The sequence below is a fragment of the Trachurus trachurus genome, assembly GCF_905171665.1.
Source record: "Trachurus trachurus genome assembly, chromosome: 11".
NCBI classification, from domain to species: Eukaryota; Metazoa; Chordata; class Actinopteri; order Carangiformes; family Carangidae; genus Trachurus; species Trachurus trachurus.
In genome coordinates this window covers 19529871-19548869 of record NC_139904.1, presented here as the reverse complement: position 1 = coordinate 19548869, position 18999 = coordinate 19529871, and the positions used below count along the sequence as shown (strand labels likewise).

General features: G+C 42.4%; 2 protein-coding genes across 2 annotated transcripts; one reads left to right on the top strand and one right to left on the bottom strand.

Annotated features, from left to right (window-relative positions):
• Nucleotides 1-1440: 1440 nt before the first annotated feature.
• Nucleotides 1441-7156, bottom strand: crtap (cartilage associated protein). Its single transcript, XM_083982000.1, has 7 exons — nucleotides 6526-7156; nucleotides 4337-4486; nucleotides 3909-4080; nucleotides 3594-3722; nucleotides 3304-3449; nucleotides 2382-2465; nucleotides 1441-1808 (listed from the first exon to the last, which is right to left on the bottom strand). Exons 1-7 carry the CDS (start codon nucleotides 6985-6987, stop codon nucleotides 1761-1763), a joined length of 1191 nt encoding a protein of 396 aa, XP_083838126.1. The 5' UTR covers nucleotides 6988-7156; the 3' UTR covers nucleotides 1441-1760.
• Nucleotides 7157-8029: 873 nt separating this feature from the next.
• fkbp9 (FKBP prolyl isomerase 9) lies at nucleotides 8030-18784 on the top strand. Its single transcript, XM_083981998.1, has 10 exons — nucleotides 8030-8349; nucleotides 9372-9517; nucleotides 11186-11375; nucleotides 11470-11615; nucleotides 11896-12085; nucleotides 13599-13744; nucleotides 13852-14041; nucleotides 15591-15736; nucleotides 16729-16892; nucleotides 18183-18784. The coding sequence occupies exons 1-10, from the start codon at nucleotides 8147-8149 to the stop codon at nucleotides 18360-18362; spliced, it is 1701 nt and encodes a 566-aa protein (XP_083838124.1). The 5' UTR covers nucleotides 8030-8146; the 3' UTR covers nucleotides 18363-18784.
• Nucleotides 18785-18999: the final 215 nt, after the last annotated feature.

Sequence of the window (18999 nt, the reverse complement as noted above, 5' to 3'; positions counted from 1 at the left end):
TATGCCTCTAATGTAACTCAATATTCTCTTCTTGATTATAAAAAACATGTCTAATGTTATTTTCAAATTGGTAATGAAATAAGGAATTGTTGCATTTTGATGAGTTAAGTGAATTAGAGCCAATATCTTTCCCACACTGATTTAATTCAGCTTTTTCTGTATCATGATGTCTGAAACTATATCGACACTGTTCATGGAGAATGAAGCCTATATGTTTCTGTAAATATGGATCTATGACTGTATTAACTAGCTGTACATACTGTAGCGTAACCGGTGTCTAGAGAATCGCCTCACTGAGACGGTCGAGGTCGGTTAACATGAGAGAGCTCCTCTTTGTACGCAGGGTCAACTCATTTCCACCCATCAAAATCTCCTCCGCCGCCTGTTACATGTACTACTCCACTCTGCTGTTGAAACACAAGTACTGTACACCCAAATAATAATAAATAAATAAAAACACACTGTAGAAAATCAACAGAGGACCTGTTTGATCTCACACCAGATTAGCCACATGATGTGATGCCTCCAGACTGATTGTAATCATTAACAACGGTGAGGTTGAATGAGTCACTTGAGTTTTGTGCAAGAGCATGACGCTCTTGATGGCCATTTTATCATTGTCCTATCTCTTTCACATGACACTTCACCGTGTCCATTTTGCTTCCATTTCAAGCAGCCTGATGTGTAACTACACTGTATGTGTTCTCTCGGTCACAATAAACTCTTTAACATTGGGCTAATGCAGTAATTATCGCTTTAGATGTGGGTTTAACTAATTTATATTTGTATTTCCAACAGGGTCAAACAGATACTGTCACTCATGGGGATATGGATCACGTTCAATAGTGCATTGTTTACCAATCATTGTGTAAGTTTGACCTGTGACCCTGACTCTTGACAATCCTCCTTTTATCTGAGCTCCTTTTTTTTCTTTTTTCTTTTAACCAGCCATTATCTTTCTGCTTCTCTGACATGTCCCCAACATTTTCAGAAAAGAAGAGGCAAAGATGTAAGGCCCTGTGGAGGGAGAGGAAATAAAAGAGACATGTAAATATAGACAGGAGAGGAGTGGGAGACAGAGAGAGACACACAGTCACACAGAGGGAATGTTCCCCTGCGGGTTTTTAACATCACTGTGTGACAAACTGCACAGAGACTCAATGTTCAAACATTATTAAACAACTCAGTGTTTTCTCTGGCCATGTCTGTGCAGCACAATCCAGGGTTTCATCTAAAGGGCACATGCAACTAGCTCCTCTGTCTAAATGATGATGTTTTGCCATCACTGTAAATTGGCTGGTGGTTGAATACAAAAAAGCAATTTGAGTACATGAATTTAGGATTTATGAAATTGTAACATTTATATTTAACTATTTATATTACATATTACAGGCCAGCATTGTAATGATTACTTGAGAGCTCATGTTTGGGAAACTTATTTTATTGTGAAAAAGACCATTTTTGAAAGACAACAGCGATAATTCACAGTGGAGGAATGAATTCATAATAAGTATGAACAGTAAATATTTCTGCTTCTGTTATCTTCACTGACCGTCAGTCATTACGCTACTGTGCTGAATGTCCGTACCTCTGAGCTTGTTATTTGATGTTTGCAAAAATATTCAGGCTTGTGGTGCTGCAGGGTAAAAAAAACACAGTGACCAATCAGAGCATCTTACGAAACCCAATAAATACAAACTGGTGCTTTTCTTGTTGTTTGTGTTTGTTTTTCAGTGTTTCAGCAGAGTTTCCAACGTTGGCTATTCATCCCCGTCCAGGAACTCATCTATAAACTCTACCACCTCCCCCTGTGGAGACACACACACACACACAAAGAAGGAGAAGAATCAACCAGAGACGACTCAGGAGGCACTGTTTTGTTTCAATGTGACATTTTGCTCCGAGTGACTTGCATAAATTCTCCCACAGGATGTTATAACTGTGATTTCTCGTACCTGGCATTACTAAAGAGATTACAGTCAAGAAGTGAATGGTATTTGCCACATACAGCCTGTAATCCTGGCTAATGCTGGGTTGCCCTCATGGCCACAGTCCTTGTACTTGCATCACAACAATTTAAAGAAACACAGCGTGGTGCTGCCACCTCATGGTCCTATATGATACTGCAGCTTGATAAAGACAGGGCCTACATTGTACTGCAGGGCATCATGTGACCTGACAGAAGAATCCAGGGTTTTTCCATAAGTTACACAAGGACAGAGGCAACGAGAAGTGTTTACACCCTCATCGAAAATCTTTATCTATTATGTCTATTTCTTAACGTGTCCTTCATTTGCCAAAAGATACTGTGAACTCTTGACTGGAAACGTCCTGTGACACACTGACTAACACACCCACAAGAAAAATGTAAACGCAGGTACCTCATCATCACTTGCAAGGCGCTGTCTGGAGAACTCCAGCATCTGTAGCTGCATCGTGGTCTGGTTGTAGTACCGCACTGCCTCCTATAGCGAACACACACAAAGGGAATAATATGTGTTATATAAAAACAGTGGCAGAAAATTTGAAATATTAGGTTAGTCCAGAGAACCTGACAGGAATAGTATGTTGAAAATTAGTTAATACGCTTATTTCTTTTGTTCCTGAGAGTTGGATTCAGGAACAACTGACCCAATTACTGGCAGCAGGTAATCTGAGTTTAGCACAGACATGGTCAACCTGGTTCTGCCCATTAATGCTGCGAGAAGGTTCACTTCAACTTTCCAAAAAAATAAACACAAATTAGTTAGAAGGTGTTCAGTAAGTTTCGGAGGGGCTGGTAGGTACATCTTGTTACCTGTAGGTTACAGGTTTTCCTCTATCTCAAGGCTTTTTGCAACAACTTGTGGTTTTGTGTCGGATTGTTTATTAGGTGGGAGTAGTGACTTCCTGGAGTCTTGTCAACATTGTGAGGTTGTCAAGAAACTGACAAGAGAGTCCCCCTAGAGTCTTTTGCAGACTCGTGCTATAAGCTCAGCAAACCAGCTGGTGGCTGTGGTTTCATATTTACCACACAACATGAGAGTGTTATATTAGTAATAGACAAGAAGGTGATAATCCATGTTTCCCAAAATGTCAAACTATTTCTGTGCAGCAGGTTTTAAGTAAACAAAACAGACATTCAAGCACTTTAAGGCAGAGAAAGAAGAAAAGTTAAAAACTTTAAAGCCTTTATTGAGCTATGTAGGTAATGTATAGGCCTATAAGCAAAGTTGACACTGTTTCAGACCGATAAACAAGGACCAGGAGCTGTTTATGCTTCACTTTGAGTGTATAAGGTGTATAATGATTAACATGTCTCACTGATCTGGGGAGGAAGTCCTCTTCTGTCAGATCCCACTGGCTTTTGTGAAATTTGTAATAAGCCACGTTGTTCTTCATAACTTCATCACTGGGGTCAAACAGCATGTAGCTGACTGCACATGGTACCGCGTTCTTCAGGTCACTCACTGAAAACAAAACAAATCATCACTGAATACAAGAAATATACTCGACTGAAGTCACACACAAAACAACTGGCATTAGAAATTAATAGTAAGAGTGCTCCAGGAAAATGATGTGTGTCCAGGACAGGTTAACAAAACACTACTCACATTTGTAATAGGCAAACTGCAGGTAGTGGTACATGGTGGCTACGAATTTCTCAACAACAAATCCCCCTACAACAGGTGTCAGGTCACTTTCACACTTCACTTTCCTCTCAAGGACTTCTATGTAGTGATCTGAAAAAGAAAAGAAATCACCCGAGATGTTTCAGAGAGATAAAAAATATCAAGAAAAAAAAGGGGGTTGAAATCAAATAATAATGTAAACATGTTGGAGAAAAAGGGTTCATATCCTGACATAGTAAACAGTCTGGAGGGAGCTGGTCAGCTAGTGGAAAAGTGTAAATGTAGAGTTATACTGACCAGCTATGGAGGGGTAAAAGTCCTTAAAGTCTTTGACGTCTCTCGGGCCTTCGGACGCAGCCAGACATTCATCGTAGACCTTGAAGAAGTCCCTCAGAGCCAGCTCCATGTCTGACACTGAGGTTCGGAAGTTGTCTCCATTATATGCTCTCACCGCACGCACAAACAACGTCTGGAGTACCGTGTGACAAAAGAAACACCAGTGAATGAAATATGTGTTCTTCTCAAGACCAGGACAAAATCCTCCCTCCATCCTCTATATTTTGCCCCGGTTGAATCACAGGCAGCCGCCACATCAGTGCAGCCACAGAGCCAAGAGTGGAACAGTTTGTGTGTGAGTGCACTTAAATAGACATGTGGGTATGGGTGTGTGTGTGTGTGTGTGTGTGTGTGTGTGTGTGTGTGTGTGTGTGTGTGTGTGTGTGTACCTCATATGATTTGGTCTCCAAATCTTTGAGGTGCTCCTCAGCCCCTGGCAGGCTCTTGTAGTAGGCCATGTTCCTCTGCATCATCTCATCATCTGGGTGCTTCAGCAGGAAGGTGTGGGCAGCAGACACGGCCTTGGCCAGGTTGTCCGACTGAGAGAAACACATAATGTTACATACATTACTGAGGTGCATATTACTGCCGTGCCAGCATGGGCTATATGTTTATTAACTAAACAGTCTAGTCGTGTTTCTGCTTGCTGTAACCATTAAATTAAGCTTATATTTAGTCTAATTCTCTTCTAAAATGACTTCCACTGACTGAAGAGAGTAGTTATGTAGATGGTCTAAAATCAAATATGTTCATTTATTTGGTGTTTCGATGGTGATGGTGGTGGTGGTGAATGTTGACTAATACAAAGTCTCACATATAGATAGAGTGACATCTGATGACTGTGAAGACCTCATCATACAATTTTCATACAAATCAGGTCATTCAGTAACACCTCCTGTCACAGTTGCGGTCATCCCGCGAGGAATGTTTGCATAAATGTATTAACAGAATAATGTTTCAGGCTACAGCACACAAACTGCAGTGTAATTATAATCTATTGGACTGTTAATAGTTTAAAGCAGAAGTAAGCAGAATATTTGTGTTAATATAAGTCTTAAATAGTTATATCTTCTGACAGCAATCACTTATATAGAGTGTTTGGTCTGAAACACGGGTCTGTCAGTCACTCTGCTCTGCTGTGAGCCGAGGAGAAAACTTTCCTTGTATCCTACAACCTTTATCCAATGAGGAGAGAGAACGGCATAAAGGGGCGGTCCTCTCTGTGTGTGCAGCCAAGGGATGCGCGTGCATGTGGTGACGTAGGGACGAGGGCGGGGACTGCTAACTCCATCGGCTGACAAGAAGTTAGCCAAAACGACCGGATCGCTTACTTCTGCTTTAATTATATTATAATAATTGATAGTAAATAATAATAATAATAATAATAATAATAATAATAATAATAATAATAATAATAATAATAATAATAATAATAATAATAATAATAATAATGGAGTGCATATTGGACGTTGAAAGTTTTATTAGTCGGTGTAATCATCCCCTCTCACTAACAAATTTCTCATTATTTTTGCAGTGTAGGCAGGGGACTGCAATTGAGACATAGTAACAAAGAGTCTAGTCTACAGTATCAGTATTCAGTATATTAGAATAAATGTGGGTGCTTCCTGTTTTACTGTTTGAGTCTCCTAAAGACTCTTTAGTTTTAGCTTTGGCTAAACTGTGGTTCAAATTTTATTCACAAATCATTAATCACAACGACCAACTATACAGTCAGTGTTCACATGGACACATTAGTATCAGTTTAAGTCAAAGATGAAAAATGTGAATATACAACATTTGGGTGCAGGTATACACTCAAACCAAAAAAATAAACACCCCAGCATCATTGTTTTACAAGTCTTGTTGGGAGAGGAACTTTCTAAATCCAGCTACATCTCATACTGACCTGAAGCTTTAGTGTTTCCTCTCACATCACAGCATAGATGCTTTAGCAGATCTGCTAAATGAGTAAATGTCATGTGGACTATATGAACCTCGGGTGCACCTGTGTATTTTTGTCATGTTGTACATTGTTCATGTTTTTTCATTTGGTTTTGATTTGAGTTAAAGAACTGTCACAACTACATGTAATAGGGTTACATGTAATAACCCTAACCATAAGTTATGTCTAACTTTAACCTCAGTTCTTAACCCCATAATTAACTCTGATCCAAAAACTTATTCTTGTGGAAATCCTTTTTAGACACACATGTGGATGCTTTTATAGTTTCTATATTCTGGGGACGAGTTTTCATTCTTAGCTGGAAGAGCATGAACACAAACGAGCACTAGTAGAAGTTCAGACCTCCTGTTTTGCAGAGCAGAGCCCCCCCCCCTGTGCACCCGTGGCATGTACTGTAGGTGACGTCAGGAAAAACCACTGTCAGTGACATTAAAATGGAAACTGGACACACTGGAGTCCACACAGCAGTGAAGACCAAATGAAGCCATTGACCTATTTTTAATATCACCATAAGGCAAACAAAGCTGTGACACGATATCACTCATGGCTTGACTTCTGGGGTCTGGATACTTGGGAGCAGCCTGGCGACCCCACATGATTCAGATGTTTGCTCACCTTGAAGTAGGCGTACTGCAAATATCTGTACGGCTCCCTCCTATCAAACTCATCTATGGTGTCCCGGCTGGGCATGGTCTGTCTGAAAGCGGGCAGCCCCTGCTTGCATCGCTTCAGGCACTGCGCCCTCTTCATAACGTTGCCAAACGCCCGCAGCTCTGGGAACTCCACAAACTTCTGCTCGTCGTCCAGCCTCACGGAGCTGCAGTTGAGGTTGCAGAAGGCCTCGCTGTCCCGCAGCAGCCGGTAGAGCCGCAGAGACACCTCTATGTACTCCACCGTGTCCAGCCACTTCTCCCCGGTGTACTGGTCCAGTGCGTATTTGTAAGCGGACTCCAGTGGCATCAGTTCGTGCCTGGGGAAACTCCTGAAGCTGTATTTCTCATACTGGGAGTTCACCACACAGAGGGAAGACGCGATTATAAACGCAGCAAAAAGTTGTGAAGAAGTGGAGGGTGCCATCTTTAAAAAGAAAAAAAAAAGTTTGGATACTGGTGAAGACTGGAGAGGGGGCTGGTTTGGATTATCCAGGACGGTCCGTGTTGCGTGGGGACTCAAGGACCGCCTCAAGTTCCACCACGTATCCGGACGAAGCCTCCCCTCCCCCGGACGCAGAGCTGGAGCAGTCTCTCCGGCGAGTGGGGGCTGCTGGAGCTGCTCCTCCCACTACTGAATCACACAAGTAAATCAGTGCTGCTGCTCTGCCCAAATACAGTACAAGTTAAAACATGACATGCAACAAACCATTTATAACACAAACAACACGAATGACGCAGCGGTTTGTGGGCCTACACTTTTATTTTGGATGAAAATCTAGTGTTAGGACTTTTCCAACCTGTTTCCTTTGGGCTGCTAATTGAACCCCCGGTGAGAGTGGATGGTCCCTCCCCCTCCCGCTGCCACGTAGAAACATTCCTGTATGGGTCCCCCCCCACCCCCAACCCCCATCCCAACCCGAGGGCCTAAACCCCAGCACCAACATAACAAGACCCATGTTTACCATCACCTCCAAAAACTAACTTTTTATGTGTTCAGCTTGTAGTTGAAAATCTGTGTGCGAACCAGAGGTGCAGCCAGATGTGCGCCTTGTTCTTATGTATTTCGGATCCAGAGGGATGTGTCTGCAGCTGAGTGGAGACCCCTACGTTACCACGTTGACACATCTCAGAAGCTGCACTGCGCAAGACCGATACGTGGTGCCCAAGCTACTCCATTCAACACCAGAGAGAGTCAAGCCTGTTAGAAAGAGAGAGCACCGGGCAGGAAACACTTCAAAATAAAAGCACCATTAACCTTGTAAACTTTGATTTTATATTTGTTTGCGTCTCAAATAGACACGAATGCATGTATTTTATGTCCTATTTAGTTGTGTTAAAGGATTATAATGTGAGATTTAGGTCATAAAAGGGTTTAGTTTTGTTACAGTTGAACCGGATGTTGTGCGTTTTTTCCCCTAACTTGACAAGTGATCATTCCTGAGCTTGGAGCCAGGGCAGGACTTCTATCCAAGCCGGAGTAGAGGAAACTAAAAGTAGGCTACCGGTGAGCAGGGAGGGCACACACACATACAGGACGAGCCCCGCAGGTATCCTCATAGCTGAGTCGTTGGTGGGCAGTGAAAATGATCCAGTGCGTGCAGACGATGCTGTATCTCTCGGTTCTGGTGGCGTTCGCCGCCTGTAACGCGCCTCCGGTACCGTTAGACGACATCCTCATTGAGAAAACTTTCGTGCCAGAGCAGTGCGGGCGCGCAGTCAAAGTAGGTGACTACGTAAGGTATCACTACAATGGCATGTTTCCGGATGGCAAGAAGTTCGACTCCAGGTGAGTGAGTGGCACCACGCAACACAATTAGCCAACATTTACTTTGCTCTCAGGTGATTCTGCAGCAAACCGGGTGCACGGTGCGAACAGCGTGCGCGATGCGTAAAAGTGCGCGTAGCTAGTGGTTTGTCCCTGTGAGCCACGCAGGCAAGCGAGCTGGCTGAGCTGTAGGTCAACACAGTCTCTACTATGTGCAGGGGCTGCAACACTTTTTTTCCAACCCCAACAGATTAAACTCTAGCGCTAAAACAGAAAGTTTTACATCAATTTTAATTTGATCTCACTGGTCTTTTTTCATTTAAAATTTTTTTGATTGAAGCTCACTCTCAGGACCTCTGGACCATGGGAATCAGTGGTTCCCATGGAAGGCTGAATTGCCACCTAGACAAATGGGGCAGCTGACTGTGGCCCCCAGACCCCCAAAGACCCAGGAAACTCCACTGTTTCTGTTAATCTAATTAAACACACATTTTCTTCACTATCTCTATAGTCCCCTGTGATGTTAGTTAATTTTCGTGTCCCCATCTAGTTTTCAAGTTGTATATATTCATCAATAAAGTAAAAAAAAAAAAAAAAAAAAAAAGGGGGGGGGGGTATTCTGCATGTGACCCCCCCTTGCATGTTAATCTGGCCATGTGTGTGACCTGTCTGACTGTAACCAATGGCCTTACTCCAGGGACAATATGACCCTGTGAAAATAAAAGCAGCCTAAATATTTAGCAGTCTAAAGACATTTTGGTGCTTTAACTTATAGAATATGATCCTGACCATCCTGAATTCTTGCAAAAGTTTTGCCAAAATGTGATTTATTAGAGTGAATTGTCATTCAAATGATGTATGGGATTTATTTGTTTCACCCAAACACTTGTGGCTGTATACTGTTTACATAAGTCTTAACACCAAACAGAAAGATAGTCACTGGTAAAGACTTTGAGCACGTCCTGTTGGGAACTCATAATTATAGCGAAAACAAGCTTATATAATGTGTTATAATAATAATATAATGTGTTAACCTGTTTCAGTTACGACCGTGGCAGCACCTACAATGTGTTTGTTGGTAAGAAGCAGCTGATCGAAGGGATGGACAAAGCTCTGGTGGGGATGTGTGTCAACGAGAGAAGACTAGTCAAGATCCCTCCGCACCTGGCCTATGGAAAGAGTGGATATGGTGTGTATGTCTGAGCGTGTGTTAACCCCCACACACTGTGATATCAGCACATCTCTTTGTACCCATCATGCCTCAGCCTGATCATATGGAGTCAGACTGAAACATGATCTCCACTAACTCTGTGGACACACTGCTGTTTATTCCTCCCAGGAGTCGTTGTAAGTCCACAGATGAGTGAACACACAGCTGGCACTGCTCGCCATAACAGTGAGGGAATTTGGTTTGCACACTGGCAGACAAACACAGGGACAAACACAACAGTCTTTAAGGAAAGCACTAGTTAGCATTGTATAGAGGAAGAGAGGGAGAGAGGAAGTGGGCTGCTCCCAGTCGTCCATGATGGATGATGTCACAGGGACATCACAGACCAGGAAGCTCTAGATCGAGCTGCTAGGAACACGCTGCAAATGCTTCAACATCAGCAGCAGCCCAGACACACTTAATGGACAGCAAACTGTGTGAAACCGAAGACTACTTCTATAGGAACATAAATCCTGAGGCAGTGTTTACATGCAGAGACGAGTGTGTCTGAGAAATATTTAGGTAATGGAACAGAGAGAAGAGAGGGGGACATGTGTGGACAGGTAAAGGCTGAGGCTGTATCCTCTGCTACCGGCCTGTGCTAGAGGGAACAAGACAGAGAAAGAGCAAAACAGAGCTGTGAGGTTTTGCTTGGAGGTGGAAAGAGAATTAAACAGAGAGAAAAGCTGCCAGTCATAAAGATCTAATGGCTGCCACCTACACAGTCCTTCCACCCGCCACCCGCCACTTCACCTTCTGCTCTTTAGACAGTCGGCTACATCCCGATACAAGAGACAGAGATAACTGTTAGAAACATTCATACCTAGGAAAAATATGACATGACATCAATACTGTGAATGAATTTTAGACCTTTAGATCTTTCTCTTTATGTGATTTTTTGGCAAGATACTAAATAAATAAACGAAAAGAAAAGAAAAACCTTTTGATTCAACAGAAATACAGCTGGAGGTGGTAGGTTGTGTTTTCTGTGTGTTTAACCACTGCTCTTCCTCTGATAGGCAGGGTTATGTTTGCCTTGTTCTCACATTTATCTGTAACATATAAAGCAAAAAGAATGAATGAGAATATGAGAATATTCTTGTTACTATCATTATATGTATGTTGTCAAAAGACGTTTACTTTCATTATTTATTTCTCTATAATTAATTTCAGTTGAGATGAGGCCATCTTAAACGGCCATACACCACATATTGTGTGAAGAACAACTTTATGAGTGATAAACAGACCTGTGAGTCAACTTACAGAAGTTCATTAAGAGCATTAAAATGAATCCTTAAGCCATTAGTCTCACATTAAAGTTGCTCTTAATGATGCAACAGGCATTGTTGGAGTTTGCCCCCCTCAGAATTTGACCCATTTTATTGAAAAGTCCTTGCTTGTTTTCCAAGAAAGCGTGAGAGTGTATGTGTGAGAGTATGTGTGAGACAGGACGACTTTTTATTATCATTTTCTTCTTTGATTAATCAAGGATGTTTTTGGTGTATTAAAAAAATAACTCAATCAGGTTTAACTGGTGGTATTCAGTTTACAAATACATCTGAACAACTAACTGGAACCAGGACTCATTTATCATTTTCAGCTGTAACTATGAAAGCACTGCTTGATTTGCATCACTTTCCCCTGCAGGCGACATCATCCCTCCTGACTCCATCCTTCACTTTGACGTCCTGTTGCTCGATGTGTGGAACTCAGAGGACGGTGTCCAGAGCAACACTTACCACACACCCTCCATCTGCTCCAGAAAGGTGGAGGTGTCCGACTACGTCCGTTACCACTACAATGGGACGCTGCTCGATGGGACTCTCTTTGACTCCAGGTTTGTTCTGTGTAATGATCCGTCCACCGCATAAAAACACACCAATACACACAAATATGTGACGTCTCTCCTCTACCCGACCTTCTCTCTGTAGTCACACCCGCATGCGCACATACGACACTTACGTGGGGATTGGCTGGCTGATCGCTGGTATGGACCAGGGGCTTCTGGGAATGTGTGTCGGAGAGAGACGCATCATCACAATGCCTCCATCACTTGGCTATGGAGAGAATGGAGATGGTGAGTTATTCATTCATAAAACATTTGAAAATACACACATTGATGGGTTTAAAGCAACAGGTGCAGCAGTTTAACACATGTACAATACCTTTTTATATATGATGACATAAGTTGATTAACTTATCATGTATAAAAAAAACTGGAAAAAACGTATTAAGATAATTTCTTTACACTAAAAGCAAGTCAAAGTCTTTCAGTTTTCATCCTCAGTTCTCTCCTGAATCTCCATGCTCTTTCATGTCTTCACCTCTCCTTCTTCTTCTCTTCCTCCTCTCTGCAGGCAGTGACATCCCAGGACAGGCATCTCTGGTGTTTGACGTTGTTCTCCTGGACCTCCACAACCCCAGAGACGGGATCACAGTGACCAACCAGCAGGCGCCCGAGTCCTGCACGAGGAAGACCGTCTCTGGAGACTTTGTCCGCTACCACTACAATGGCAGCCTCCTCGACGGAACCTTTTTTGATTCCAGGTGTGTTTCCGTGATTAATATTCATCATTTCAATCACACAGACGGGTGTGTCGTAAATCTTTGGGCTGTCAGTAGAAATGAATGTTTCAATTCTGGGAGCTGTTTACCTGTGTAAAGTCTGCTGATCTTTAAGCAGCCACAAGATGGCAGCATCTCTCTGTGTCCTGGAGATGTACTGAGTGATGAATCAAAACCAGTGATTTAAACTGAACAATATCTCCTGTCATAAAAATGGACTGTCTGAATAGTTTTTAGTTCTTCTTGTGCTGTCACTCTAATTATATATAACTAACTATAGATAACTATGGAATAATTATAGAGGGTGAAGGTCTTTGAAATATCCATAGTTAAGAAAAAGAACACACAGCACTATGTAAATCAAGTTAAGGAGTCTGGATTAGGATATATAAGTATAATATCGGTTGTGTCCTGCAGCATGTTTGAAAAGTCAAACATTTGGTTCACTTTTTGAAACAAAGGACGCTTAATCAAGGCCGTAACTACCACTGGGGACACCGAGGTCATGACCTCTGTGTTTTTTTCTCAACCAGTTGTTACACTGTAACTACAGTACACTGTGATGTGAGCGTACGTGCACAAAATGTCACAAACAACTGTGACTGTGAAATTGCTTTTCTGGACAGATTTAACAAAGAGCCTATTGTGTAATTTTTTTATTTCAGTGTGTTTAAAAGAAAAAGAAAGAAAGCTAAGGCATGTGAGATTACTACAGACATATCTGGAGTACAGTAGAAAACTCTGCCCACTCCTGTCCTCCCTCGCGTACCACAACATAATTATTTTTAAAATCCTGCGTACGGCCCTGGATGCTTTGCACCTGCTTTGATCATTTTCATATCAAGAATTGAATGGAAAGAAGATATTCGTTGTGGCTACTGAGCTCTCTTTTCTGTTCTGTTCAGACGTCATACATCCTGTTGTCACACCCTGATTTTAATTTTCGGAGGAAGTGATTATGTGTCCTTCCTACCACAGACTTTTTCTGATGTGATGTATTGCATGGCTAGGAATCTGTTTTCATAAAAAGAAACCACAAACATATCCTTCAAGCCCAGCTGTGTTGCAGCTTTGAACCAGGTTGTCATAACAGACTCTTGTTTTATTTCCTGTTATCAGTAGGTGGTTTGAGGGTGAGTGGTATTGCTTTTGTATATGATTATGAAAAGATAATTGTGGTGGGCGGAGTAGGTGGATAACTGCATACAATCAGTTACAGTTAAGGCATCCTGCATTTATAACTTTTGGGTTGAATGCATGGGTGTAGGTTGGTGAAATTAAGTCCACACACAGATCTCGTTTTTTAAAGTTAATTTTGTTCCTCATTACATTCAATTACAAAGCCTTATGCTACCACACTTACTGTTGACCAAGTCAGTTTGTCCTGTATCTCTTTGATCACGCCATTTCTTTTGGGCACAAGGTCACATATTATCAAGTGTGAGTATGCAACAATTACATTTTCTGTATCACATTAATATTTTCTTTTCCACAGCTACTCTCGTAATCGCACATATGACACCTATGTGGGTCGGGGATACGTGATCGCTGGCATGGACGAGGGTCTGATTGGCGTCTGCGTTGGAGAGAAGCGCACCATCACCATTCCCCCACATCTCGCCTATGGAGAAGAGGGCACAGGTGGGTGTGCACGGATGACTTGGATACACTGATCTCTATAAGAAATGTTTTACTTCCCCAGTTTAGCCTTCATATAAAGGCTTTCTGTGTTTGTATGTTGCCCTCAGGCACTAAGATTCCTGGATCAGCTGTCCTGGTGTTTGATGTCCACATCATCGACTTCCACAACCCTTCAGACAGCACGGAGATCACAGTGGTTTACAAGCCAGAAAGCTGTGACAGAGAAACAAAGAAGGGAGACTTCGTCAAATATCACTACAATGCCTCTCTGATGGACGGAACATCCATCGACTCCACGTGAGTGAACTTCTGTGAGACACGTTTAGGCTTCTGGGAGAGCAAAGCGTCTTAGAAAATTGGACACAGTAACAAAGCAAATAGGAAAGTGGTTGTAAATATTGTGGAAATATTGAATAAGTAAAAAAAAAAGACCTGTGTTGAGGAAAAACTAATATGATAAAATAACACTCTCAAAAGGTGTTCAATAAGTCAGAAAAATGTTCATCTGAGTATCAGGATAACTCCTCAAGACTGAGCTTGGTGCAGTAGGGTTTACCCCAGTGAAAAACAAACATAAACCCAAGCCTGTTCTGGACCAGTTGCTGGCCTCTGTGCTTGTCTTTATAGTCTTTGTAGAAAGTACTACCTGTCTTCCTCAGAGCAGGGGAGATTTCTTCCCTTTTTCGTTCATATCCAATACAATTTGTCCGAAAAATAAAGGTGTCACCTTTCTTCCTCGCCTTGACCAGCTGGGGCTTTCCTTTACTTTTAACTGTGTCACATTTTGCGGGGGTTCAACTTAAGGTCAGTGTCCTCATTTGGCCTCCATTAGTTTCTGACCAGCCAAGCGTTTTAGTGTTTTACGGCTGGCCTCTTGGCAAACTTACTCTATACTCTGCTCGGCATATACCCTCCACCATACCTGTTACCCTAGTTACTGCACCAGGCTCTCTCTCTCTCTCTCTCTCTCTCTCTCTCTCTCTCTCTCTCTCTCTCTCTCTCTCTCTCTCTCTCTCTCTCACACACACACACACAGACACACACACACACACACACACACACACACACACACACACACACACACACACACACACACACACACACACACACACACACACACACACACACACACACAAACTGATGCAGTTTACTGTAACGCTGTAATGTGTCTGGCATCACACAGGAAACACAGCAGATGATGATGATGACTAATAACAAAATTTCTGTGTTTATTTCCTCCTCGTGTGCCTCTTTTAGTCCTAACACAGAATTTCAGTTCCACATCCCCGTCTGGTCTGCAACAGAAGTAAAACTGTCTCAACTTTATCACCATTTCAACTGAAGTTGTTTGAAACAAGAAAGATAGACAACACAACATCCAACATATGGCTTCATAATAAAACCATATCAACATCATGAATGTGAAAGTTTAGCTAATCTTTCAGGAGTGTCGGGGCGTCGCGTGGCGTAGTGGTTAGAGCGGGCGCCCCATGTATAGAGGCAGAGTCCTCGCTGCAGTCGGCCCTGGTTCGAGTCCCGCATCGGGCGCCATTTACTGCATGTCACTTCCCCTCTCTCTGCCTCCCCGTTTCCTGTCTGTCTCAACTGTACTATCTATAAAGGCATAAATGCCCAAAAAATATACAAAAAAAAAAAATCTTTCAGGAGTGTCTCGAGCTGTTCTTGACACCAGTTTCACCCTCCAAAACCCTTTTAACCTCTGCCACACTTGAGAAATGTAGATGTAGACGTGCCATCCTGACTGTGAGAAAGTTACAAAACCTTACAGTTACAAAACCAGTACAGTTACTCTGTGTTTTTGTAACTCTGACTCCATCTGTTTCAGGTATAATTATGGGAAAACGTACAACATCGTCCTTGGGGCCAACCAGATAGTTCCAGGGATGGAGGACGGACTGTTGGACATGTGTGTGGGAGAGAAAAGACACCTTGTTATCCCCCCTCATCTGGGCTATGGGGAGAGAGGAGTCAGTAAGTTACAGAGAAACACACACAGTTACTGTAAGAGTCATGGCCCCAGAGGTTTGTCTTCTGCACTAGTGCGTGTTTTACTTCAGCCTACATACTTTCACAGGATATCGTCAACAAAAATAATATTAATAATAGGTTTTGTTGAAGTCCACCTCTGACTTCCCCGCGGTTGGTTGATGCAAGGAAAGAACCACGTTGCACCAGAGAATTAGAGTTGATATATCATCAGCATTTATTTAGCAAAGATCTTTGGAGAACACAACAGAAGATCTGTGTCTTGAGCCGAGCGCCCTGTGTTCTGAAGAAGCTCACCCTTATCAGTGTTTCTTATATTCTTTTTCTGTCAGCTCCCCCCGCCTTGGTTCCTCTCCGTACCAATTCCCTGCTAGGAGTTACTCATACCTCTCCCTACTAGGAGTTGCTTTCAGTTAGAGTTTGATATATCATACCTGCACGGGAAGCATAGTGGTCTTACACAATCTTCACTCCCCTCCTGATGTTGTCCTTATTTGCACTCCTCCTATCAAGCAGGCTTCAACAGAACACAGTGTACAACTTCTTGTCCTTATTCAGTGTCATGTATCACAAGCATACAGCAAATCACTACACACACGCAAATATTTTCAGATACATAGTGAATGGCCATTTCCCACAGTTTACATTTATATAGCGCTTTTCCCAACACCCAAAGTGCTTTACAGAAACCATTATACATACTAAACAGTAGACAATGGTCATATATAGTATGTACAGTATATGATCATGAATAGCACATGATCCCGTAGGAGTCTCTTATCTAATCTAAGATGATTTGATTTTCAACGTCCGGCAGATATTCTGGGTAGTGGAGATTAGTTCTTCTTTGCTGATGATGACTGATGTTCACTTAGCAGACAGTATCTGAGCCCCTGTGTGTGTGTTTGTGTGTGTGTGTGTGTGTGTGTGTGTGTGTGTGTGTGTGTGTGTGTGTGTGTGTGTGTGTGTGTTCACAGCTGATGAAGTCCCAGGGAGCGCCGTGCTGGTGTTTGACATCGAGCTGGTTGAAATGGAGGAAGGACTTCCTGAAGGCTACATGTTCATCTGGAACGACGAAGTGTCAGCTGACCTCTTCACGGAGATGGACGTAGACGGCGACAAGGTGGTGGAGCCCTCTGAGGTGTGTGATAACCTGCCGTCCTGTGTTTATATCTCAAAAATTAAATTGTGAAGTATGCACAATGACAAAAACATCTTTTACCATTGATTGATTGATTGATTGATTAACTTTAATATCCCCAAGGGGGCAATTCAGTGTACAGCAGCAGTTGGCACAATAAACACACCGGATACAACACATAAAGTAGCAATAAATAGATAGAAATACATTGTATAATTAATACATAACAGTACGAGAAATACCAGAATACATCATAAAAATGATTACCGAGGCTACAAGTTACACCAAATCATCAGCTACAGAAAGAGGTGAAACAAAAGAGGAATCAGATGGTCGAGATCTCTTTATTCCAACACGGCCCTGTAGGCTCGAGATATCATCCCCCCGGCTATGTGTGTGTATTGGGTGTACCGATCATCCTGTTTACCAGATATTTTGGCATTTTAACCCAAAAGGGAAATTGGGGGGAAACAGCTCAGTATCATTTATCTTGGACTTTTGGTCACGTAACCTAACCCTGGTCACGCACTTGGCTGTTATCTCTATGTGTGTGTGTGTGTGGTGCAGTTCCATATTCCCATATCTTTTGGTCTTCTTCTTGTTGTTTTCAACTTGTTTGGCGCCAGTACAGGTCACGGTGACCTGGCTCAATCTTGGGTGGTGTTGAAGTCAGACTAGACTTCGTTGGTTGGTGCAGAGGAAAGAATTACATTGTACGAGAGTACAATGAGTTGAGTTTAAAGTATAAAATATTTATTTTGCAAAGATCTTTGGAGAACACACAATACAGAAAATCTGCTCTCGAGCCTAGCGCCCTGTGTTCTAAGGAAGTCTGCGTTTGCAGCGAGCTATATACTCTTCTGGTTCCCCCCTAGATAATTGGTGCGCCCTTTCCCCTGATTGGTTCGAATGTACACATTCCCTTACATAGAGTTGTTTTTGGCTCGTCTCTGTTCCGGGCATTTTCCGGTTTGTCTTGTCACTGGTCTTTAAGATGGTCATTGTACCCTTTAGACACTTGCCCTATCTATAAATACCCCTGCGTGCAGACTTCCCCGAACAACAGTGTACATTTCCTTTATTTAACTCTGTCCAGTTCCATATATGGCAATAGTATAGCAAGCATAGTTCACTCAAAGTTCACTCTATTCAAATAAGTCACAAGCAGTCAGTTTCCACAGTGGCCTGGCGTTCACAAACCTATTGGCGCTCTACTAGGGGCATGGTGTGATACTGTATGCACTCTGTTATTCTCTTACACCACCTTTGATCTCTTCTTTCGTCTCACAGTTCACTGACTACATCATGCGGCAGGTGAATGAGGGCAAAGGCCGCCTGGCTCCCGGCTTCGACCCCTACCGCATCATCGACAACATGTTCTCCAACCAGGACCGCGACGGAGACGGAAAAATCACAGAGGCAGAGTTCAAGCTTAAAGCAGATGAATCTGCTGCTCACGATGAGCTATGACGGGACTGAGCGTAAAACTCAGGTTAGGGTTCGGGTGAAGGGTCAGACCGGTGGGAAGATGCGGGTGGTTCTGGTAGAAAAGGATGTGGGTGTAGAGTCAGCCAGGGTAGGGAGGGAAACGTGCTGAGAGGTATTCTGTGTTTTTATACTGAGGGCTGAGATGATGGTAAAAGGGTGTTTTGTTTTTAAAGACCCTGTAAGAACCAAATGAATCTGAAAAGTAAAAGTTGGAAAGAAAATGTTTAATATGAAAACTATGTTAACAGTGAATTTTTTAATTTTTAATTTTTATTTTTTACCGCTTTTTTCCATCTAGTTCATTGTGTGTTTTCATGTGTGTTATTTTATTTTGAAGGGTAAAAAAAGCACTCCTGTGTGAGAGAACAAATCAAGGCCTCACTCCACCATCTCTACATTCAACATTTCCCCCTGACTTTTTTTTTTTTTTGTGGTTGTGTCAACTTTTTTGTCTAAAATACATGAAAAATCTTTAGGGAGCAATTAATCGGTCATCACTCACTGTGATACACTGTGATTAAGTTACATGTTGCTTCTGAGGTTTGCCGCTCATTTGCAAATGACAATAATAAGTGAGAGATTTAAGTGAGACAAGGATTTTATTTAGGTAGTTTATGTG